Source organism: Alosa pseudoharengus, unplaced genomic scaffold, assembly GCF_046254945.1.
Source record: "Alosa pseudoharengus isolate Yale_2024_CS ecotype anadromous, Long Island Sound unplaced genomic scaffold, YU_APseudo_1.1 YU_APseudo_1.1_scf_1, whole genome shotgun sequence".
In the NCBI taxonomy this organism is placed as follows: domain Eukaryota; kingdom Metazoa; phylum Chordata; class Actinopteri; order Clupeiformes; family Clupeidae; genus Alosa; species Alosa pseudoharengus.
Genome location: NW_027468564.1, coordinates 5,692,189 through 5,717,122, shown reverse-complemented (window position 1 = coordinate 5,717,122; position 24,934 = coordinate 5,692,189). Strand labels below are relative to the sequence as shown.

The window sequence follows — 24,934 nt, the reverse complement described above, 5'->3', positions numbered from 1 at the left end:
ACTGAATTGTAGATATCCGTAATGATAAACCCCCTAGAAATGAATAGCAAATGTGGCGTCATTTGTCCTAGGAAGAATGTCTTTGTGGATATCTGAAATGACAATTATGGATAGGAAGAATTCAATTGCGGATATCTAAAATGTTCGTTTTGACTAGGCAAAACTGAATTACAGATATCTGCAATACATATCCAGTCTAGCGGGAAAATGTTAAAATCGCTTGCCATATCTAATGGTCATAAGCTACATATTACACAGTTGGGAGGATTAGAACAAGCGCATACTGTAGCCTACATTTGGAAATGTGTGGAAAAGGATGTGTGTGTGTGGGGGGGACATATGGAAACAGGACATAGGCCTAGGCATCTTTTGAATTTTAAAGCAAATTAATAAACAGGACATACGCTAATAGGCCGACACATAGGTCTATACTGTATATGAGGAGTTTGGTTAAATGCTATAAAATGCTATATCTCCATTTTTAAAAACATTAAAAAGTCATGTTATTTCAAAGAGCGCGAGAGCGAGTTCTATGTTCATGCAATTGTACTCCAGTCCAGACGGTGGCATACGCTAATCATGTTAGTTTCCCATCCATCATAAAATTGTACCGAAGTAGATTTGGACATCCATCAGAAAAAAAGTTTGTTTTGAATATGCGAGAGAAACGTCCCTTGAAGTAACCTCGAAAGAGCATATTTTTGACAAGTAGAACATCTATTTGAGGTATGTTTAGGATGTAAAGTCCTTACTCATTTGCCTTCCAACTGCAGCACTTGCATGGCACGTAGGCTATCTGTGTAGTGAAAGACCTGAAACCTCTAACGTTGCAAATCTAACGTTTTACTCGTGGATTATTACTGTATCTAGCAATGTATGTTAATGTTGCATTCTGTGATTTGAAGTGTCGCCTATTTTAATAGAGGCACGCAAATCGAAAGGTAGACTATTAGAGGTGGTCGTTTTCTCTCCTCGCTATGTTCGTTTTAGATTGAGAAAGAAATGAGAGCTTGAAATACTTTAACCTAGCTTTCCTCTTGTTACCCTTTGATTGTAGGCTCAAGGGAGCTCTGGATTCCGCCGCTAATATGAGTTTTGGACTGTCGGGGACCTCTGACGGTAATGAAGCGTTCCAGGTACTTGAAGTGCTAATTAAAGAAGAGGACATAGACGAAGATGATGAGTATGGTCACATCACTTGTCAAGATGACGAGGAGAAGCCCTCAGTAGAGCTGCTCTATAAAACTGAAACGGACTTCACGGAGTCACAAAGCTCTAATCATGAAATACAAACAGTGGTGGTTAATGTGAAAAATGAAGAGGATGAGCAACAAGATGAAGACGTTGATTTTCCTCTGGGAAGTAAGTAACATCACTTTGTTAGTGTGCTTCATCTATCTCCTTCAGCGTACTGGTCATATAAGGTATTTCAAATAGTCAACCATCTTTAAAAATAATAATAAAAAAATACAAACAGGATATTATTTGGTAGAAAACATTTTCTTTCTTTAATTTATCCAAATGTTTAAAACTTGACAACACACAATAACTTGCACATCAATCAGTTGGACTCTCACACGCCAACACCCTGGCCCTTTTAAAGAGCACCAAAATGGGTGTGGCCCAATTAACTCATTAACAATGAATTACCCACACCTGCAGACAGTTATTCAGCGAACATGCTGACAGGAATATGTGCAAAAAGTGCAGTGAATTAAAAACAGTGTCCTAAAACAGGGAAGATGTAGTCAGCATCTTCACAAATAGCCTATATATTTTTTCCTCTTGGAGATTTTTGAACGACCCACATAGAAATTTGTCCAATAGCCTACCTTTCTAGGCTGTTATAACATGCATTTCTCATGGGTTAGACATTTTCTGTAGCCTGGCTAACGTCAGACCTCATCTCATTGATATGGGGTCTGGGAACTACACGTTCATTTTCTTGCATTTGAAACGTGGTTTACGAATGCCGAGAGCCGTTTTGGGCACTACGAATGTCTATCAAATGCGTCTGTACGTAGCTCATAACCCTTCGTTGAGGTGAAAACGAAGTCCATGGAATCCAGGCTGCCTAGCAGCGTGAATAAAATCGCACACAAGGCAGCATGGGAAAACCCAGACTACATTTTCTGACCATTAACTAATAAACGAAAATCTATCTGGAGCCGCAAAAAACATCTGATCCCTTCATATGATTTAACTATTATTCATATTCATATTCTTTAATGCCCTTGCACTGCTAACATCCAAAACTGCACAATATATTTATTTGTTTATATCCCATAACCTGCTCATAAACCTGTGCAATACATATATATAGCTTATTAGATGTATGTATTCTTTCACACAAACTTATGTCACATACCACTTGGGGGTGCAAACAATATCAGATTTTTGGTTTATTTGACCATCAGTTAACTTCAAAACATGCACTTTACTATGGATAGACAATAACATCATAAGAGTGATTAACGTCAAAAAATCTAGACTGGAGTAACTCAACATTTGACACCTCGGGTATGTTTTGTGTTCTAAAGACGTCATATGGAAGACCAGTATTTATCTAACTATATACTGTTGTACATAATTAATCTCTATTGTCTAGATAACTGCACTTTGGTATTTAATGCTTCTTTTACACTTCTGGTTGGATGTCAACTGCATTTTATTGGCTCTGTACCTGTAGGCCTACTTTGCTAAATGACAATAAAGTTGAATCTAATCTAATCTAATCTAATCTATTGTTATAGGTTATAGTCAGTGTTGTCAGTGGCGTAACTATAGTAGGTGCAGCAAGTGCAGTCGCACCAGGGCCCGTGACCTCCCGGGGCCCGTCGCTACCCCCGCCCTGCCTCCTTTTTTTTTTTTTTTTTTTTAGAACTTTAGAATGTTAGAGCACGGAGAGTGACGCGTCACTTTGACGATCTATCGGAAGATGAGCGCTTAACCGATGCAGAGAGATACTTCAAAGTGCAGGTATTTAATGCAACTCTGGACATCATAATCAGTCAGCTCTCCCAAAGATTTGCAAGTATGCGGGAAACTTGTCATGTGTTTGAGTCTTTATGTCCTATGACCCTTCAACTCGCAGGTGATGATGAACTGCTTGAAAAGGCAAGACGTTTGTCAGACCATTATAGCAGGGACATTGCACCGACATTCCCAACACAACTCCTCTCATTCAGGTCTTGCTTTAAAGCAGAGATTTCACAGAAGTCATCTATTTTTCAACTTGCCAAAATGCTGGTGGTAGATTATGACAGTGTAACATCCACATTCGGGGAAGTGTGTACTCATGTTGTTTCTGACATTGCCTGTGACTGTGGCAACAGCTAAGCGATCTTTTTCCAAACTCAAACTTATTAAGACCTATAGGCCTACCTAAGGAGCAGCATGGGGCAGGAGAGGCTCCGTGGGTTAGCTATCCTGTCCATTGAAAATACGAGAGCCAGAGCATTAAATATTGGGAACATCGTTGACGATTTTGCACAACGAAAGGCTCGTAAAATGGCCTTCTTCTAATGGCCTAATTCACGCATATTGGGGATTGTATGCTTATGAATGATTTTATTTGGTTTCTGGACTGTTAAATAAGTTAGGCTACATTAAGTTTTGTTTCTGCGCAGTGCGAGTTTATAAGCAAGCAATCTACGCTTGCAGTTTCAGCAGAGGGTTGAAGAGGCGCATTGAGTGTTCCCATAATTCCATGCGAGTTGATGGTAATGCAGTAATATTAGATTACCTTGGCTTGCAGGTTGTTAATAAAATTATTTTTTAATGTTTTTACATGTAATGGATATGTAGTCGTGTGTTTTTTATTTGAAATTGTAATCTGTAACTACTAAACTACTTCGGTGCCTCAGGCCCTTTGCATAAACAATTGAAGTCACCCTTAATGTGTATTGCATGTATCAGAGCTAATTCATCCTGGGCTAAAGTCGGTTGGAATGGGGCCTGCATAGCGCTCTCGCACCTGGGCCCACCATTGGCTTGTTACGCCACTGAGTGTTGTAGTCGAGTCACTAAACATCGAGTCCAAGTGACACACACACTCACACACACAACGTCTGTCTGTCATTCTAAGTCTCTATGGTAACTCTTCCAGGTGTATCAGAACACCCAGACTGCCTGCAACAGAAGATCCATGGACAGAATGATCATCTCAACCTGCAACTCCCTCATTCTAATTCTCTGTCTCTATGGTAACTCTTACAGGTGCATCAGAATATCCACATGGAACACAACAGAAGATCCATGGACAGAATGATCATCTCAACCTGCGACTCCAAGGAAGGATGCACCACTGCCCTGTCTGCAGGAAGAGTTTCACAGCCCTGAAAGAACTCAAGAAACACCAGAAAACACACTCACTCAGCATGAATGAACAGCAGAACCCTGTCAAAGAGCCTCATAAATGCACCCAGTGTGGAAAAGAATTCACTTACATATCTGCTCTTAAAACCCACATGCTAATTCACACTGGAGAGAAGCCACACAAATGTGACCATTGTGGAAAAGGCTTTTCACACATTTCCAATTTTAAATCCCACATGCGAATACACACGGGAGAGAAGCCTCACACGTGCGCCCAGTGTGGCAAAGCCTTCTCACAAATGTCCAATCTGAACACCCACATGAACACGCACACCGGCGAGAAGCCGCACAAGTGCACGCGGTGTGAGCGAGCGTTCTCGCACGGCTCCACCCTCGCCACGCACGTGCTGACGCACACGGGGGAGAGGCCGCTCCAGTGCACGCGGTGCGGCAAGGCGTTTGCGCAGATCGCGAATCTCTCCGCACACATGCTGACGCACACGGGAGAGAAGCCCTACGAATGCGCTCAGTGCGGTAGATCTTTCTCGCACGCGTCGAACCTCAGGTCCCACACGCGGGTGCACACGGGAGAGAGGCCTCATAAATGTGACCGGTGCGGCAAAGCGTTTTCGCAAACCTCTAATCTCAAATCCCACATGCTAACACACACGGGAGAAAGGCCCTACGAATGTCTTCGGTGCTGCAAAGCGTTCGCTCACATTTCGACTTTTAAATCCCACATGCTTCTTCACACTGGAGAGAAGCCTCATCAATGTGACCAGTGTGGAAAAGGTTTTGCACAAATTGCACATTTAAATTCCCATATGCTAACACACACTGGAGAGAAGCGTCACATATGCGATCAGTGTGGCAAGGCCTTTGCTCACTCTTCAGCTCTGAAATGCCATATACTAACACACACTGGAGAGAGGCCTCATAAATGTGTCCAGTGTGGAAAAGCATTTGTCCTCCTCTCTCAGCTTAAAACTCATATGCTGACTCACACTGGAGAGAAGCCTCATACATGTGTCCAGTGTGGAAAAGCTTTTTCACTAATATGTAGTCTTAAACGCCATATGCTAGTACACGCTGGAGAAGCCTCATAAATGTGTCCAGTGTGGAAAAGCTTTTTCACTAATATGTAGTCTTAAACGCCATATGCTAGTACACGCTGGAGAAGCCTCATAAATGTGTCCAGTGTGGAAAAGCTTTTTCACTAATATGTAGTCTTAAACGCCATATGCTAGTACACGCTGGAGAAGCTTCATAAATGTGTCCAGTGTGGAAAAGCTTTATTTAATTATTCAATAATATGGTAAATATAGATAAAAAATAAATATAAAAAAGCCACACTGCAAAAACTACTTATCACATACCAAACCAAGTGTTGCAACTAACCAAGTGTTATTCATCTTATATTAAGATAAAAAAAAATCTAGTTGGTTTTGTTTTTAGTATATTTCTTTTATAGATTTACCTTGCGCTTTCTCCTAATAGAATAGGATAAGTGTCTCACTTACTTTAGGACCTAAATGTGAAAATAAATTAGCAAAAAGAAATGATTTTGGAGTGCGACCATTTTTTGATTTTCTATACAGGACATCTCATCATGAAAACAAGCAAATTTGGTTGCCAGTGTGTTAAGCAAATTCCTACATGAACAGCAACGTCTTACACGCGATCAGACCTGCTGAGTGCACACACACACACACACACTCGTGTTGAGTGAGCCAGACTACAGTGGTGGAGATCAGCAGCAAAAATGTGTTCAACTTTACAAAACAGTATAGAAGTAAACCCCCTCTCTTTCTCCCTTCCTCTCCCTTGCGACTCGGCCAACACAATCCAAATAAAACATTCACAATTGTGAAGGCAAGGACGCATAGAAGACAACTAGCTAAATTACTATTAAATCCGCTTAGCATCATTAGCATGCTGCACATATTTGTTTAAAACCCTTGCATTCAAGTTTACTGATCATCTCAATACAGGGTTCCCAAGGGTCATGGAATTTATGGAATATCATGTAATTTTGGAAAGTCTATTCCAGACATGGAAAGTCAGGGAATTTGATCATTTTTGGGGCAAAGTCATGGAATATTAGGGAATTTTGTTGTAGCAGTTTAAAACTACTTGCCGAAATACAGTAAATGAATAGAAATATTTCCACGCAGAACTTTGTTTGTGCAGGTAATTTGCTTTACTGCTTCCTTGAGTATCCCAACTTTGTTTATTCAATGCCCATTTATTCATCTCCCACTCTAAAAAGTAAGATATTCTTGAACGCTATAGTTAGTAAATAGTATAGTCATGGAAATTAATTAGTCAGGGAAGTCATGGAATTTTACATTTGACCTAGAGTGGGAACCCTGTCAATACCATGTTTTCCAAAAGGGCCTGTCCCAAGGAGAACAATCATGTGGTGACACTGTTCCAGTGAGTAAAGATTAATTTTGGACACATTTTGCGGAAACATGAGTGTGCTACGGATAGCAAAGAAAAACGTGAGCAATTTGAATATGCTTCATATCAAGTAGGCTAAAGTAAAACTTGGATGCTAAACCTGTATTATTTAGGCAATTATTCCCACTGATCCCTTTAGTTTTAGGCTTATGTGTATTGATGTTGCCAAGCTTGCATTATCTTTTACAATAAATGTCCTATGAGTAACATTGCTGTTGCTCTTATTAAAGTTTTCTAAGGTGACAATTCGGCTTGTAGATTATTTCTCCCTCTTTTAAATTGGAGCGAGCGTGGAGCGATTTCACTGAAGTGGGAGGATTTTTAAGTGGAGCGGGGAGCGAAATTGAGCAGAGCGGCCGAGTGAACAGCCACCTGAGCGAGGAGCGGCCGAGTGAACAGCCACCTGAACGAGGAGCGGGATATTCGCACCACTCAGCTCCGCTCACTAGTTCTGCAACAAACACAAACCATCCTGTCTTTCTTCAAGTTGCAGGCATGTGCTTTACTCCCTCTACTCTGAACACCAGACTACCTGTAGTCCCTTCCGGCAATAGACGTGTGAGATCTCACGTGACAATAGACGTGTGAGATCTCACGTGACATTTCTGGCAATAGACGTGTGAGATCTCACGTGACATTTCGGTGCTGAGGATAGGGCTGCTGTCTTGAAATTATTCAAAGTTTACAAAGTATTCCAATGTTTTTATGTCTGTTATTAACTTATATTTGGCCAAACTACCTCAAGCAAAGTACACACGGTTTTCTGCAACAAATCTTCTGGTAGGGAGACAGTTTGGTGAGTGTTCTTAACAGTCTTCTGTGATAAACTCCGGGTTCGCTAACTAGGTTGTTGGTGCTTCATTTTATGTGTAGGGACCCTGAGCAAGCTACTGACAAGGTTTGGTGCTGTTTTGAACAATACTGGTTAAATACTATTTGGAAAGCATTTGTCATACCGCCCCTATCTACTCCACTGTTTGTGATTTGGGGCTGTGGCATATGCTGGGCCAAGCTCTGTAGTGGTTGGAATCAATTTTCGCTGGAATTACACTTTAAGTAATACATAAATAACTAACAAAATGAGAAATTGATACAATGCTAAAGAACATACTGGCATGTCACAGTAACACACCATGGTACTCACTAATATCAGATGTTCCCTTGGATTTTTGGTCTTATCCAGGATCTGCTCTAGCTGTGGGAAGGAAATAATAAACATTAGAGTTTTTGCTTACTTCATTCATACAGTATGCACAACTGTTACCTTTACCTGTTGTTTCTGGCTGTCCTGAAGCTCTTGTCCCCAGCATGCTCTGTTGGGCATTATTTTGTGGATACTTGTAAAGTCTCTCAGCTCACAGAGATCTCACTAGAGGAAGTAGAACCAACATATATGACATAATGTAAACAGCGTAAGTGAGGATAGGAGCAGGCTTCACTCAATGTGTCTACTTTTAAACTACTACTTTTGGTAGTGCTGGCCTGGATAGTTAGAATACATAAAGTAAAGTAGGAAAGAGGAAGCACTATGCATATGTACACTTTTATTTGCACATAAAAGTGTATATATGCATAGTGCGGCCTCTCTCCTACTTTACATTATGAGGTAAACAGCACCATACAGTCTCTCCTCTCCTACACTGCAGGCAGAGGATGTAGCTACACTGTAACAAGATTCTGTGATTTTCACAGCATCACTGCTGTTTTGGGGAAAAATGTGTACTGTATTTGTGAATACAGTATGTTGCTGTGGTTTCGCTATGAATTATGGTCAAAAATGGTCAAACTACAGTAATAAAAATTTGCTGCGAATCATAACACAGTAATACATCTGACTCCTCCCTCACTTGTCAGCTTTTTAAAAATTTTTGAAAAAACATGGCGGAAAATCAGTTGGGGTTTTCTGTTTTCTTTTTGCACATAAATACAAAGTTAAGCTCCCAGATAGCAAGGTGACATTGATATTATGTTAATTTTTCTATCCAAATCATCATTTTGAAAAGATATTGAAAAGTCATGGATTTATGGTTTACTGGGAAATTTTGACGTGGTGATTGAAACGTGCACCGCGCGACGACGTTTGAACTGTCCGGCGGGAGATCATTTTTGAGCAACAGTTCAGTCAGAATCAGACCAACGGTGTTCAGCACTCTGACAAGTTCGCAGCTCCACCTTAATGGTAAGCAAGCATTTATTTATGTAACGTTAATGTTTCATTGTGAAATTGTACTACATTAAATTCGGGCATGTGTACAGTCTATGTACGTTGTACTGTCTAACTTACAACTCATCCATGCTTGTTGGATCAACTAGCAGCTAAGTAAGTAGCAGCTAACGTTAGGCTAGCTATCATAGTTGCTGTTGCTGTGACGGTGGCATTAACGTTAATGTTTTATGTTACGTTAATGTTATGGCAGTCTCATTTATATTAGGCCTACCTTAGTTCTCAGTAAGTTACAGTTTATTATATTCATATAATTTATATAAAACATTCACTAGTAGTGCTAGGCCTAGTATGTTACTGTCACAATGTTAGGCTGAAGATGATGTGCTGCTGGTTAAAGTTAACGTGGAGGTTTAGCTGACTTATGTAACGTTAACTCCTCGTAATCATGTACGGTTTTGTGAGTTTAATAGGCTAACTTTACCAATATCGATATAAGTTAACTTTAAGTCACATCTGACTATCATTAACCGTTGTTCGGACGAACAGCCCGAATGGCTGTTGCTGCAAGCAAACATCATCAAGGAGCTCACCCAGCTGGCTAAAGTTAAATATACCTTGCGAAACTGAGTTATGCTAACACCATCTTCAGCCTGGCATTTTGACAGTAAACTCAAAAAGCATACAGTATGTATATATATATAAATGATTATTCTAACGTTTCACTTGTAAGTAGCCTTCAGTTTCAGTTGAAAATTGTTATCTAACACTGTTTATCTTTTCTTCTTCTATTTCTGCTAGGTGCTGCTTCACTCTGCTACTGGTGGTGGATCAGGCTGACTGCAACCGTTGGTCTAACGTTAGGATGCAGCACACGAGAATTTCTAAACGGAAAAAAGTGAATAAATGTACTTGCTTTTCAAACTGATAACAAGTTGTCAATGGTTATTTATGCAAGTTTGTGTAGCCTACTGTAAACCATACCTAGGCCTAGCCAAATTTATCCTGGCTGTAGATAAAGCAGGATATGAATTTCCTAAAATTACTGTATATAATATTACAGCACTGGTATTACTGCTGTACTTAGTTACAGTATGATCCATAAGTACTGTGATTAAAAATACGGTAGACAATTCAATACTGTATACATTACAGCACTGGTAGTACTACTGTAGTTTGCATTTACACTATCAGGCATAGGTACTGTGATTTCATATACAGTAGGTGTACTGTAGAGTGAAATACAGCAACTTGCTGGTTATTTGCTGCCAGCAAGTTGCTGTAAATTTTACGTTAAACTTTTTACAGTGTATCACTGAGGGAGGAGCTGCAGAAAATGTATGACGTGTGTAACACCATGTTGTTAGTCGCTTTGGCTAAAAAAGCGTCAGCCAAAATGTAATGTAACACAACATTAACGATATGAGCCAAATATGAGAAGGACCAGGGGCGTCACTAGACCTTATTCACTGGGGCACGTGCCTTAGTAAAAGTCTCCAGTGCCCCAGTAAAATTCTAGCGCGGCTCTAGCTGGAAACGGCATTCATGAGCGCATCTCCGTGTCTGCTTTACTCATGGCTCGAGCCTGTCACTTACCAGCCAATAAAAAAAAAACAAGGAATAAAGAAAGGGGCCATAATAGCCAATCAGGAAATAGCATCTCTGTAGCTGGGTAAGATTGAACGCAACAACCAATGAAAATCGTTCACATGATTCTTCCGAGTGTTTCGTTGTACTGCACACACATACACTGTGGAATCGGCTGGAGCTCATTACATCACTTTGAGCACAGAGTAAGTCGTCCCCTAAAATTCACAACTTGTTTGACAGAAAAAATGACAAGTTGATCGCTGTTAGAGAGTGTTGCACATAACTAGCATCTGTTTTTCAATGCTTAGCGTCATTGTAGCCTTAGCAACAGTTTACCAGCTTGTGCTCTCTCACTCACCATGCGTAGGCTGCATGCACACATGCGGACAATTAACAACGATTTATACTATACTGTAGAAAGAGTCCTGTAAAAGTAGCCTATACTGTTTGTTAAGCTGTCCTACTGTAAAACTAAACACAGCCTTCTGATAAACTATATAGAGATGGACATCATAAAATTCTTCCTGAACAGAGGCAGAGGGAGAGGAACAGTGAGGAGGATGAGGGAGGTATGATAATTTTGCCCACATTAACGGTAACATTAACATTTATGCTGGTAATAGCCAGTGCTGTGATTTGATCAATGATTTAATGGCAAACTCAAATAAGTTTGCTGCATTTGCAAATGTAGCCTATAATAATACACAGAATCAGATAGCCATCTGTGTAAATTATTATAGGCTACGTTTGCAAATGATCACCAAAAGTCAGTATGAAGGCTTAGGCTATTTAAGCTACAAAGAACTGCAGTATTGCCAGGATGTCTATAGGACCCTTGCCTGGGAGGGAAGTATATCTCAATTTTGACTAAAAATAAGCTTCCCTTGTGTTAGTAGGAAAGCCTATTAAATTCATGCAGTGAGTATAGGCCTACTTATGCCTATGTGTTTGGATGTTGCTGGATAGTGGCTGCTACAACAATTGAGGGAGAGAGTGCTGGAGGAGGAGGAGGAGAAGAAGGTCGAAGAGAGGGAGAAGAGAGGGGAGAAAGAGCACAGGCTGGGCAGTCCAGTACCAGGCAGGGGGAGGAGGAGGAGAGAGACAGGCAAGAAACGGATGAGAACATGATGGGGGCTAGACGTAAAACTATTCAGAGTATGGAGGAGGATGTCGGGGGAGCCTAGGGGAGATATGTGATGGTCCAAATCAGGCTAGCCATTTATTTCATATTGCGCGCACAGTTATTTATTTAATTTTTTTTATGTATTGGGAGTTGGGGGCCTGTGCCCCAGCAAAGCTCTAGGTCTAGAATCGCCCCTGAGAAGGACAAACCATAAGAAAACATACCCAATATGATCCTTCCATTCATGTCAAGGTGCATGGGCACATCTGCCTCAACAATCTGGCTGAATTGCCTTGTTTTTTTGCAACATGGTGTGATGGTGTAATATAATTCTCTGCAGATGGAGTTGTCATATTTAAGAAGTAATTATTGGCTACAGTTGCGCCACACACTGGCCGTTAATGCGACCTGCAAGCTCAGGCACAAGCTCTATTCTTAGGACATCCCTGTCATCATTGCTGTTTGCTTGATGAAAGACATCACTTAAGGCAAAATGATCTGAAGACCCCATTATCAGGTGGCCATGTTCATCAGCTGGCATCCTAGGGTACTTCAACCAAGGCATATTTATTTGAGCTTTGCCTTCTAACGCCTTGATATTTTCGCTTGTGGGATTTAGTAACAGGTCTTCAAAGGGTTGGAACGTCTCTGGAGCTCTGCTTTAGCATGCAAAGCCAGTCCCCTCGCATAGTCATAGACTGTGACGTTAGGAAAGTGTTTCCATGACAGCAGTAGATCCACGAAATCACGCGGACTCTCAGCTCGTATGTTGAATTTGACAGAGCACACAGCCCTACATGGACACGTTATTACAGCCCAGCCACCTGTATGACGACAGAAGCTATTAATCACTAATCCTGTAAATACCGTATAAAGCATATTAGCAGATTGCATTGCCATAAAGAATATTAGCAGATTGCATTGCCATAAAGAATATTAGCAGATTGCATTGCCATAAAGAATATTAGCCATAGTATTTCACTCACCTGAGGCACCCCACACCTTCTCAAATACTTTGTTCTAAGTCACTCTAGTGGACATCTTGTCCCGTAGTCCCAGGACCAGATCCATTTTGGAGCCTTTGCCATCTAATCCACACTGCTGTTTTGCTTTGCTTTGCCATCTAATCCACACTGCTGTTTTGCTTTGCTTTGCCATCTAATCCACACTGCTGTTTTGCTTTGCTTTGCCATCTAATCCACACTGCTGTTTTGCTTTGTGTCCCAATGTGTCACCACCCTCCCGAGTCTACTATAATAGGAGACTTCCGGCTCATACACTGAGATGCGAGTTTTGGTGGATGACCCACCGACAGTAAGCTGGACAGACGGGCACACCCTCACTCTTTGCCTCATGCTGCCGTCTCTCTAAACTGGCCTTTCGGTCCGCGCCAAACCACCTGTTTTCGACCATGGTGACCAAGGCCTCCTCTGCTAAAGTATTTTTTGTTGTTGTTGGTGGCACGTGGGCAGTACAACAAAGACCTCAAGTGATGACACTCGAATGGGAGCATCCCACACCTCAGTGCAGAATCAGTGTTGAGTCGGCACTGATCATTTATCACACAGTAGCCTTTGTGTGGGTCTCCAAGTGTTTTTAACTACATGAATAGGTGCTGCTGAGCCAGAGAAGGACTTCTGGACAGCAAAAACACTGTTTTATTATTTTTGTATGCCTTTTAATGAGATAGGACAGTGGAGAATGACAGGAAGCGAGTGGGAGAGAGAGTCGAGGTGGGAGCCGGAAAGAATCACGGGGCGGGAATCGAACCCGGGTCGCCAGCGTACGGTGCAGGTGCCCCAGCCAGTCGCGCCACGGTTGGGGCCAGCAAAACCACTGTTTTGTGTGTCTATACACTCAGAAGCCAAAAACCTCTCCTTGGTCACTGTTTCAAGGCAATGTGAGTGTTTCCTTTGTAGATGGACACTTAAGGGGGTTTTTTTGTGCTAATTTTAAATCACAGTGTGGACATGTCCCTATCTCAGTGGGCTTGCCTTGTATGATGGGATCAAACTTCAGTGGGTGCTGTGTTGGGGCAACAGACTGCTCATGAGGCACAGGTGGGTGCTGTGTTGGGGCAACAGACTGCTCATGAGGCACAGGTGGGTGCTGTGTTGGGGCAACAGACTGCTCATGAGGCACAGGTGGGTGCTGTGTTGGGGCAACAGACTGCTCATGAGGCACAGGTGGGTGCTGTGTTGGGGCAACAGACTGCTCATGAGGCACAGATGGGTGCTGTGTTGGGGCAACAGACTGCTCATGAGGCACAGGTGGGTGCTGTGTTGGGGTGTTGCGGTAGGCTAGTGCAGAACTCAAGGTTAGGAGCTGCACTGAGACACTACAGCACATCATTCCTGGTTCACATCCCATACCCCAATAGCCTGGAAAATCCAGACCCTGATAATCTAGAAAGATAAAGGGTCTGGCAAAGAACAATGTAATGGCCCAACTCGAGGGGCGGCAACAAGCATGCATTTAAAAATCTCACTGCACGCAATTGGATAACACTAGACCATGTTTACTCTGAATGATTTCGGACTTCAACGCAATCAGATAACACTACGGCAAGGTGTACTGTCCTCCAACGTTGCAGCGCTGTCTTCATCAGTTTAGCTGGTTCCCTGGAATGTTGGGGTAAAAGTAACGTGCATCATTGCTCTTTGCCAGAGTGTCCCGCAGAGACAATTCCATTGTGCTCTCGCGAGAACTCTGGATTTCCAGGGTAATACCCCAGGGGAAGCTGGCTGCCTCTTTAGGGCGTGTCATTATAAGATGGGTGGAGAGAGAACTCTCGTGGTTCTTTAGGGCGTGTCATTATAAGCTGGGTGGAGAGAGAACTCTCGTGGTTCTTTAGGGCGTGTCATTATAAGATGGGTGGAGAGAGAACTCTCGTGGTTCTTTAGGGCGTGTCATTATAAGATGGGTGGAGAGAGAACTCTCGTGGTTCTTTAGGGCGTGTCATTATAAGATGGGTGGAGAGAGAACTCTCGTGGTTCTTTAGGGCGTGTGGAGAGAGAACTCTCGTGGTTCTTTGCGACTGCCCGCTTCGTGTGCCGCGAGTTCCAAAACAGCGTTGTGTCCATCGGACGTGGTTTCTTGAGTCCTACAGGGAACTGAAGGATCTTACCATCCACGTTCAGTACAATCTCTCGCTTGTGCTGTAGTGTATGTAGTTCACTGGTCAGTTTTTTCATTTCGGGACTCAACCTCCAATAACGCAGTAATGTTGGGGGCAGCCGTGGCCTACTGGTTAGCGCTTTGGACTTGTAACCGCCGGTTCGAACCCCAACCAGTAGGCACGGCTGAAGTGCCCTTGAGCAAGGCACCTAACCCCTCACTGCTTCCTGAGCGCCGCTGTTGTTGAAGGCAGCTCACTGCGCCGGGATTAGTGTTTGCTTCACCTCACTGTGTGTTCACTAATTCACGGATTGGGATAAATGCAGAGACCAAATTTCCCTCACGGGATCAAAAGACTATATATACTTATACTTATACTTATACTTGAAATACCCATCAGAACAGCCTTCAAGAGCATTTCATAGGGGCTTTATTGAATTAGGCCCATGGAACCTCTAGATATATTTATTCAACAATATGATGCACACATGAGGATAAATCAGAAAACATATGATGTAATTAAATAAAACATACAGAGACATAAATAAGTACATTTCCTGCATATTTACACAGATATAAACAAACATAAATAAGATCCCTTTTCCAAACCCTCTTCCCTCTTCACATGGGAAACACATCTTCTTACAACGTATTCAGGGTTACATGAAAATGCATGTTAGTAAATAATCGTATCATTTTTCCACAGAGTAATCGTGTTTTATTTCCTCTGCTTCATTAGCTGGCAGGTTTACCACATAAACAAAGTGTTCACACTATAAGAACCAGAGAACCGGAGTGTTCACACTATAAGAACCAGAGAACCGGAGTGGTCACACTATAAGAATCGGAGTGTTCACACTATAAGAACCGGAATGTTCACACTATAAGAACCAGAGTGGTCACACTATAAGAACCGGAGTGTTCACACTATAAGACTTGCCACTTGAGTGAAGGGCTCAGTCATGAGGCTGATCTCTAGTGTGAATCAGCTTATGGATATTAAGATATGAAATCTGTGGGAAAACCTTGCCACACTGGTCACATGTAAGAGGCTTCTCTTCAGTTTGTGTTTGCATATCACATCATATGAAATGATTTAAAAAAAAAACTTTTCCACACTGAATCAATACATGTATGATGCTTCTCTCTGGTGTGTATTGACAGTGGGATTTAATACAAGTTGAAAATGGAATACATCTACAGTAGATTTGTGTATTCATTTGTGCATTCTGAACGTATGAGAGTTAAGCTTTGAAATAAGTGAAAAGTGCTATCCTCACTGGCCACATGTATGAGGATTCTTAGCAGTGTGTACATGTCTGTGTTTTTATTAAATTACTTTTTTTGAAAAAGCTTTCCTACACTGGGCACATTTATGAGGCTTCGCTCCAGTGTGTACAAGCATGACTTTCAAGAGTTGACATTTTTGAAAAAGCTTTTCCACACTGGGCACATTCATGAGGCTTCGCTTGAGAGTGTATCAACATATGGGATTTAAGATATGAAATGGGTCAGATGACGTCTGTGTTGTGCACCTGTGTGGTTACTCACGGTAATTGGGTCACATGGTGTTGGTGGCGGCAAGAATCATAATATCACCTGCTCACTTGCTAAGTGTTTTGTGAATGAACAGAGAGGGGGTGATGGGGGAAGCCTTACTTTTTGCTGACCACATTTGATAGCTGTTGAAAGGAATTACTGCTGTTGTGGACTACATGAAACTTGTGGATTTTATTACTGGATTTATTGACGTTTGAATTGGTACTAGACATTGAACTGTGTTGGATATTCTGAAGATGCCGATTTTACTTCAATAAAGGAACTTAACTTTCTTGGAAGCTACTGGAAATTATTGGACAGCGCGTCGGGCAAGTTAGTCTCCCCTACTCAGCCTCTCGGTGACCAAAGCTTTGAGTCGCCCACACATATAAAATCCTTTTCCACACGGCACATTTATGAGGCTTCCCTTGAGAGTGTATCAACATATGGGATTTAAGATATGAAATCATATAAAATCCTTTCCCACACTGGGCACATTTATGAGGCTTCCATTGAGAGAGTATCAACATATGGGATTTAAGATATGAAATCATATAAAATCCTTATCCACACTGGGCACATTTATGAGGCTTCTCTCCAGGGTGTGTCATCTATGGGATACCAGAGCTGATCTATGTGAAAAAAGTTTTCCACACTGAGCACATTTATAAGACCTCTCTCCAGTTTGTACAAGCATGGATTTTGAGTTTTGAGATTTCTGAAAACCCTTTCCCACATTCGATATATTTATGAGGTTTAGTGTGACTAAGCATATTCAGCTCCCACATTCAATATATTTATGAGGTTTAGTGTGACTAAGCACATGCTAATTAAGCTCCCACATTTGATATATTTATGAGGTTTAGTGTGACTAAGCATATGGTAATTCAGCTCCCAACTTTGATATATTTATGAGGTTTAGTGTGACTAAGCATATGGTAATTCAGCTCCCAACTTTGAATACAAGTTTTTCCACATTTATCTTAATGAAATTCTTGACAAGATGCAGCAATTTCTTTTAATGGATACAAGATGCAACACACATTGTGAAACAATAAACATGTCCACTGTTTTCTGGAATTGATTTGTTTGACATTATGGTGGTAATGAATTTCCAAATGTATGGACAAGCTAAATGTTACTGTTTATGTGTGTATGTAGGTAGCTAGACATCATAGTAATGCAGAAACCTGCAAAAAATGGCTGCAGTTCTGAGGGTTAAATTAAAAGGTGGAGTGATTGTTTTTCAAAAAATCTTTCTCCTTCAACAGTTCATATGTTATCTTTAACCTTTTTTCAATTATATATAGGGTTAACATGATTTGTAAATCATAACATCTGATAGTAGATATGATGTATTTTAGAAATGCATATGTGGTTGGAAGCCAATAAAGGTAGTTAGACATCATAGTATTACAAGAAATGTCTGAAGTTTCCACTCACTGTCAATTGCATGTGCAGTACCCTAACACCAAGGTTTGTCTTTTTTTGGCCATTCAAACATGTACATTTTCATTCACATAATTACTAGGTTGTTGCCTTTTCTAACCAGTAGGTGGCAGTCCAGGATAAGAAATAGAACGTTGAGTAGAAAAAGACATAATTGAACAGTAGGAAAAACGGGGGGAAAGAGACACTACGCCCATGACATTTTAAAGAATGACAGTCTAAACGTTTGCAAGTTAAAACGGTAGGTAAGTCAGTAGGCCTACAGCGATGTTTGGTGGCTATAAGTCTGTCAGGGATTTGACAGGCTAGAAGTTTGCAATTTATAAGGCTACCGCAACAAATATTTAGCCTATAGGTAAGACAGTAGCCTACGATGTTTTGGTGGCTAGCTGGGTAGTTCTGTATTTCAGCAGAGTTAACAGGCTAGAAGTTGGCATTTTATCTTAGGTAATGTCATGTATGAAAACTACATTGAAATGTAGAGGCAATAGGCTACTGACAATACTGGCGACGGCGGCCATGTCATGTCATCAGTGTGCTAACTCGTAGCCTACCTCCGTATTGCGTTGCATTGTTCGTTCAGCATGATGCGCGCTTCTGGGTAGCCCTACTCAGATTAGTTGCATTGAGGTGATACCAGAGCCCGACTACCTATTACAAATTCTCTGGTGATACTTCATACTTGACTTGATTGATGCTCCCGTCAGCGTCTGCCTCCTTCAATCATTGATAGCCAGACTGCACTGTGTCAAAATGTCACTTTGAAAATGTGATTAATCAGCTTTTTTTAACGCATTAATATTTCTATGATCAATTAATCAAAATGAACGTGTTTTTTGACAGTTATACTACTGCAATACACCAATCTGTTACATTGTTGCACTGAAAGTAGAGATGGCCGTGGTGGTCAATGCATGCCATGTCCAACTACAGAAAAAGGAAGTTTGAAGAAAAAACAAATCACTAAATAAAAATCACATATTCTGTTTTGTTATGGCATAAAAAAACATTGGAACAAATAAAATGACAACAGGTTCATTAAATCTCCTTTCAGAATCTTTATTTAGACATTTTTAAAGTCAGAAACACATTTTATTTACATATTTTATTCTGAAAAACAAGCAACAAGCAAGCATGTTTTTTTCTATGCCAACACATATATAAAAACACTGACACCTCAGATCAGCAAATCATTTTTTCAAAGATAATTCAGCAAATAACTATACTTTAGGGAGAACAGAATACATCATATTGTTGTTGCTGGAACATTATCATAATAGCCTACACACCATTCATTTGTAGGGAAAGAGTATAATATAAAGAAAGCAATTGTTTAGTTTCATTAAACGGTAGTCTATAATTGAATATACATACATACATACATTACACATGTGTATGAACAGGAGTGTGTGACTGGTGTTCCTGCAGTTCTATGGGCCAAAGCTGGAGCTATTGCCATAGCAACAAGCCCTGCTCCACTGCCAGGGCCACAGATCAACAGAATGGATGTTGCTACGGTTACGTGGTTACTGCGGAATGTTACACAGAGTCTTGACTTGATGAATTTAAAGTGGAAATGAAGCAGTCATATAATGGTTATGGTTATGGATATAAAACAGATGTCTATAGCACAAGTTAAATATTTAAATATACCATAAATACAAATAAAGTCAGAAATATGACCCGTTATTCAGAATAAAGCACAAACAAGTTGCATTAATTTCAGCTGTGCGCCGCCATCTTTGTTTTCAGAAAATGATGACATCACAAGAATGGTTGGTACAACATTCTATGCTGTTTACACAGCAGCTGTCATAGCCTCACAGTTAGCTTACTGCCTCAACAAAATGGATATGGACGAATGGGATAGACCCACCAATGAGGACAGGCATCCAATTGCCTATGCTTTTGAGCCAGTAAGAGCAGTGGGAGTTTTAGTGCCCCCCACAGAGCCTGACTATATGGAGGAGAAATAGATGATCGAGAGAGAGAGGTGTATCTGAGCGCACAGAAAACCATCGGTGGTGCTTATGTGGGGGTTGTGTCCCTATGTTCACTGACATGGCACACATGGAGAGTGTCTGCTGCCAGGAAATGAACCGGGCACATCTCATCCAAAATAACAGATATATCACGTCCAATCCTACGTGCCAAATGCTATCATTAAAGCGAGACATTGGAGGTCGTAATGCGGTCGCTGAGGGACATCCGAGCCGAAACACTGGAACGCCCAATAAACAGCAGTTAACTAACACACTCTTGATAGGTTGTGCGGAGGGGGTAGGCTAGAGGACTACACTGATCACCTGAGACTACACAAATTTTCACACCCATACTCAGTTGTTCTGCAATGTATTATCATGGTAGAAGCTGCGATACAGTACTAGCATAGCATAACATAACAAGCACATACTGTAACTAGCATAGCATGAACCCTAAAATCTATGGTTGCTAAGCGGCACATCCGTGCATTTATTTACTTAAAGTGAACAGCATGTTATTTTATGTCAGCTTACATAAACAAATAAAAACTCAGACGCCTAGCCTACAGTCCATAAACAACGTCTACCCACAAAACCATGCCTGTCACAATCACAGACCTAGGCTACTACAGAGTAGCCTACACGTCAGACGTAGACTAGCGTACCCACAACAGGTTCGCAAGTCTCTGCAAATAGTTTCCACTACTACTTGAGCGAAACAAATGCAATCATCGAAAGGCCTACTACTCAATCACAAAAAGAAACCTTTTACTCACACATGAGAAGTTCGCTCCCCCGAGTTTATTCACCAATTCATCAACGACGCAACTGCATTTTCAGGTCGCGGTAATCCACAAGTTGTGCGAGAACATCCAAACACATTATTGCAACTGAAGTTAAATCTAATTAAGTACTGTCTCTGATAGGCCTACAGGCTACATTACAGCGGCCCTTGTTCTTGTACAAACACAAAAACAAACATCAACATAATTTGCGTAGGCATATTGAAATAAAGTGAACGTCCGCTAATGGATAAAACATCCATGAACAAACGCTAACCATTCTGATGACGTAGCACCTGCATTTTTAAAACATGGCCGCGCCCTAGTGGCGAAAGTCGTTATTGACATGTCATTTTCCAGTGAAACTACTTGAATTTCAGGTTTAATGAAAATCCATGTATCTTTAAAAATGAAAAAGCAACCAAAAAATGGTCACAGTTCTCACTGCTTCATTTCCACTTTAAGTCTGAATTTTGGCAGTTACTTAAATAGACACCAGTGTCATACAAACCACACACACACACACACATTCAACTTCAAAAATATTAGCTTGATGTGTGTGATATGCCAGTGGGCAACATTAAATCTGATGCAAAGCAAACATAATGTAATCTTTACTGTTTGTAAAAGAGCTTCTTGTGCCTACAAGCCTGTATTACATTACAGTGTCATACAAACCACACACACACACACACATCTGAAAATGGAGAGAGAGAGGAAGAGAAGAGAAAGGAGGGGGACAGAGACTGAGGGTAGAGAGAGAGAGAGAGATAGAGAGAGAGAAAGGGAGGAGAGGGAGATGAGAAAGGGAGGAGGGGAAGAAGAGAAAGGGAGGGTGAGATGAGAAAGGGAGGGCAGAGAGCGAATGAAAGAGAGAGGAGGAGAGGGGGAGGAACAGAGGGAGTAGAGACAGAGAGAGGACGGAGAGGTAGAGAGGAAGGGAGGGGAATGAGAGACGGACAGAGAGAGTGGAGGAGAAAAGAGGGTAAGAAGAGAAAGAGTGACAGGTGGATGTACCTGTTGGAGGACGAGCTCATGTGATCTTGTGCAGGGACACTGAGGAGCCTAAATAAACCCTAAACCCTGGATAGAGGGGCTCAGTGAATGTGGAGTGGAACGTGTGCAGGTGGGTGAGTGTGTCAGTGGAGACGCTGTAGAAGGACAGAGTGCCGGCCGGCCAGTCCAGGTAAACTCCTACTGTTCTGGAGCGGGAGGAGGGGGCAGGTATGTCAGTGTGTTTATTATTGTGCAGGACATAGTAACTGTGATCAGAGTAGCAGCACAGACTCCAGGACTTGGCATTCAGTCCCATTATGACGTCATCACTGTCCCCTTTCCTCTTGATGCTTTTATAGGCCACAGATATATAAACTCCATGATCTCCACTCCACTCAGCTCCATATTTATCTCCACTCCTCTCAGCCTCCCAGTAGCAGCGTCCAGTCAGACCCTCTCTACACAACACCTGAGGACACCTGTAGGAGTCAAATCTCTCTGGGTGTTCAGGATACGGCTGCTGCTCTCTCACACATGTCACCTTTCTGTTCCCCTCAGAGAGAGAGAGATTTCTGTGTGCTGTGTTTGGGTCCAGTGTGAGATCACAGGCATCTGCAGACAAGAGAGGAGAGAACATGAGAACACACACACACACACATACAGAGAACATGAGAACACACACACACACACATACACACATACAGAGAACATGAGAACACACACACATACATACAGAAAGAACATGAGAACACACACACATACATACACACACACACACACATACACAAACACACACACACATACAGAGAGAGAACAGTACAAGAGAGAACATGAGAACACAAACGCACACACACACATACACATACAGAGAGAGAACAGTACAAGAGGAGAGAACATGAGAACACACACACATACACATACAGAGAGAGAACAGTACAAGAGGAGAGAACATGAGAACACAAACACACACACACACCATGTCTACACACACACACACACAGTGATAACATGAGAACACACACACACACACACACACACACACAGTGATAACATGAGAACACACACGCACACACACACACACTTACAGAGAGAGAACAGTACACACACACACACTTACAGAGAGAGAACAGTACACACACACACACTTACAGAGAGAGAACAGTACACACACGCACACACTTACAGAGAGAGAGAACAGTACACACACAAACAGTGATAACATGAGAACACACACGCACAAATACAGAGAGAGAACAGTACAAACACACACACCACTACCAGTACACACACACACACACATACAGAGAATATGAGAACACACACACACACACATACAGAGAATATGAGAACACACACACACACACACAGTGATAACATGAGACACACACACACACAGAGAACATGAGACCACACACGCACACACATACACAGAGAGAACAGTACAAACACACACACCACTACCAGTACACACACACACACTCATACATACCCTACCAGCGCACACACACAAACACACACACACACCACTACCCTACCAGTACACATACACACACATACACTTCTGCTCCTATCACACACACACACTTCTGCTCACATCACACACACACACACACTTCTACTCACATCTCATCACACACACACTTCTGCTCCCATCACACACACACACACACACACACACACACACACACACACACACACACACACACACACTTCTGCTCCCATCACACACACACACACACTTCTACTCACATCACACACTTCTCACATTAACACACACAAACACACATCTGCTCACATCACACACACACACAGACACACACATTTCTGGTCACATCACACACACACACAGACACACTAAACACACACACAAAATAGCTACACACAATGCTTTAACATACACACACACAAACACAAACATTCACACAGGTTAGCAAACCTTGCTATCACACACACACACACACACTTCTGCTCACATCACACACACACTTCCGCTCACACAGAAACACACACATACTTCTGCTCACATCACACACACACACTTTCAAGCACACCATACTATAACACCCACACATACTATTTTGTGGCATGTCATGTTTTACAAAATACACACACACAGCTACAAGACTCCCATACACACATTCCAAGCTAAAACATGTGAATGATCACAAATACTAAATAAACAATTAACTTACATCTCAGCAAGCGTGGTCGTGCTCTGTCTAAAGAAGTGTGGTCAGTTCTGTAAGAAAAACAAAATGTCACACACGGTCAGTTCTGAAAAACAAAATGTCACACACACGTACCATTTGACAGATCTCAACGCTGCTCTTTTTCTGATTGTGCCACCTGTGAAATGTGATTTATTATCCCACAGAAAATAGCCTGCTGCCATACATGTTTTTTTCTGGTATAAAGTAATGAAGTAAATCTCTTTCCAGCTGTCTTTATCGCATACAAACGCATCCAAGGTGACGCCTCAAGACCCCTCTAGTTCTCAGGAGACAATCATGAAGTAAAATGCCCCGACACTATCTGTCCTGTACTTAGATTAGAGTTAGTGAGCAACCTGAGGACTCCCTTTGAATAACAAATGCACTTTCCAGCAGTGAAACTCCATTATTTAATGCATGATCAGGGACCACCAGCAACACCTTCACAGTCCACCTGTGGGCCACGGACCACTTGTTGAGAACCCTGAATTAATGATCGTTTGTTGTACCACTTTCTTTGGTTACTGACATATTGTCACATACAGCCAGTGTTGGGAGTAATGCGTTACAAAAGTAATGTAATTACTGTAATATATTGCTGTTTGCGGTAACGCGGTAATGTAAGGCATTACAAAAAATAAATTGGGTAATATTTACTCGGTACAAACTTCAGTAACGCGCGTTACAATGCAGTTTAACCCAAAATTAAGCGCTTGTTTTGTTTTGATACATATTCGCAAACACCACGCGAGAACAACAGAGGAGAAAAAATCGCGCAAAATAGTAGAACGTTATCTCCTGATACTGGTTGAATATGATTGCTGCAGCAGACTCGCAGGCGGACTCTATTTGCGGGATGGACATAAGCCTACGCTCATTATTTTCAGCTTGTCAGAGACAAGGCTATGAAGAACATAATAGTTAGTGCACTTTTGTGTGCGAAACCGAAATATCTCTCAGCTCGCGAAATAGCACAAGTAAATTAATGAAACATCTAAAGTAGTGCCACGCTAATCTTTTTGATTCTTGATAAAACACAAACTATGCTGTTGTGCATGTCAGCTTTGTGTTGTGAACTTGAATTGAAGAGAATAAAGGGATAGAAATGCAGAAAAAGATTGTGTAGCCTGGCAGTGCCACCGCTCCCACCACGCGCATCACGCACTTTGCGCTGGGCACCAAAGGACAGAGGGGGCACCCAA

At 41.7% G+C, this 24,934-nt stretch overlaps 2 protein-coding genes across 6 annotated transcripts in view; one reads left to right on the top strand and one right to left on the bottom strand.

Annotated features, from left to right (window-relative positions):
* Positions 1-636: 636 nt before the first annotated feature.
* Positions 637-7,014, top strand: LOC143136077 (uncharacterized). The gene is made up of 3 exons (XM_076296563.1): positions 637-726; positions 1,058-1,362; positions 4,219-7,014. The coding sequence occupies exons 2-3, from the start codon at positions 1,089-1,091 to the stop codon at positions 5,421-5,423; spliced, it is 1,479 nt and encodes a 492-aa protein (XP_076152678.1). The 5' UTR covers positions 637-726; positions 1,058-1,088; the 3' UTR covers positions 5,424-7,014.
* An 11,782-nt stretch (positions 7,015-18,796) lies between these two features.
* Positions 18,797-24,934, bottom strand: part of LOC143135543 (NACHT, LRR and PYD domains-containing protein 3-like) — a 136,743-nt gene continuing 130,605 nt past the window's right edge. For 3 of the 5 annotated variants that reach the window (XM_076296136.1, XM_076296138.1, XM_076296137.1), the window contains 2 exons: positions 23,715-23,761; positions 18,797-22,134 (listed from right to left, as the gene is read on the bottom strand). In XM_076296136.1, coding sequence (XP_076152251.1) covers positions 21,560-22,134; positions 23,715-23,761 — 622 coding nt within the window. In that variant the 3' untranslated portion in view covers positions 18,797-21,559. The remainder of the gene's footprint in view (positions 22,135-23,714; positions 23,762-24,934) is intronic. The other 2 variants (XM_076296135.1, XM_076296134.1) reach the window with 1 other exon arrangement.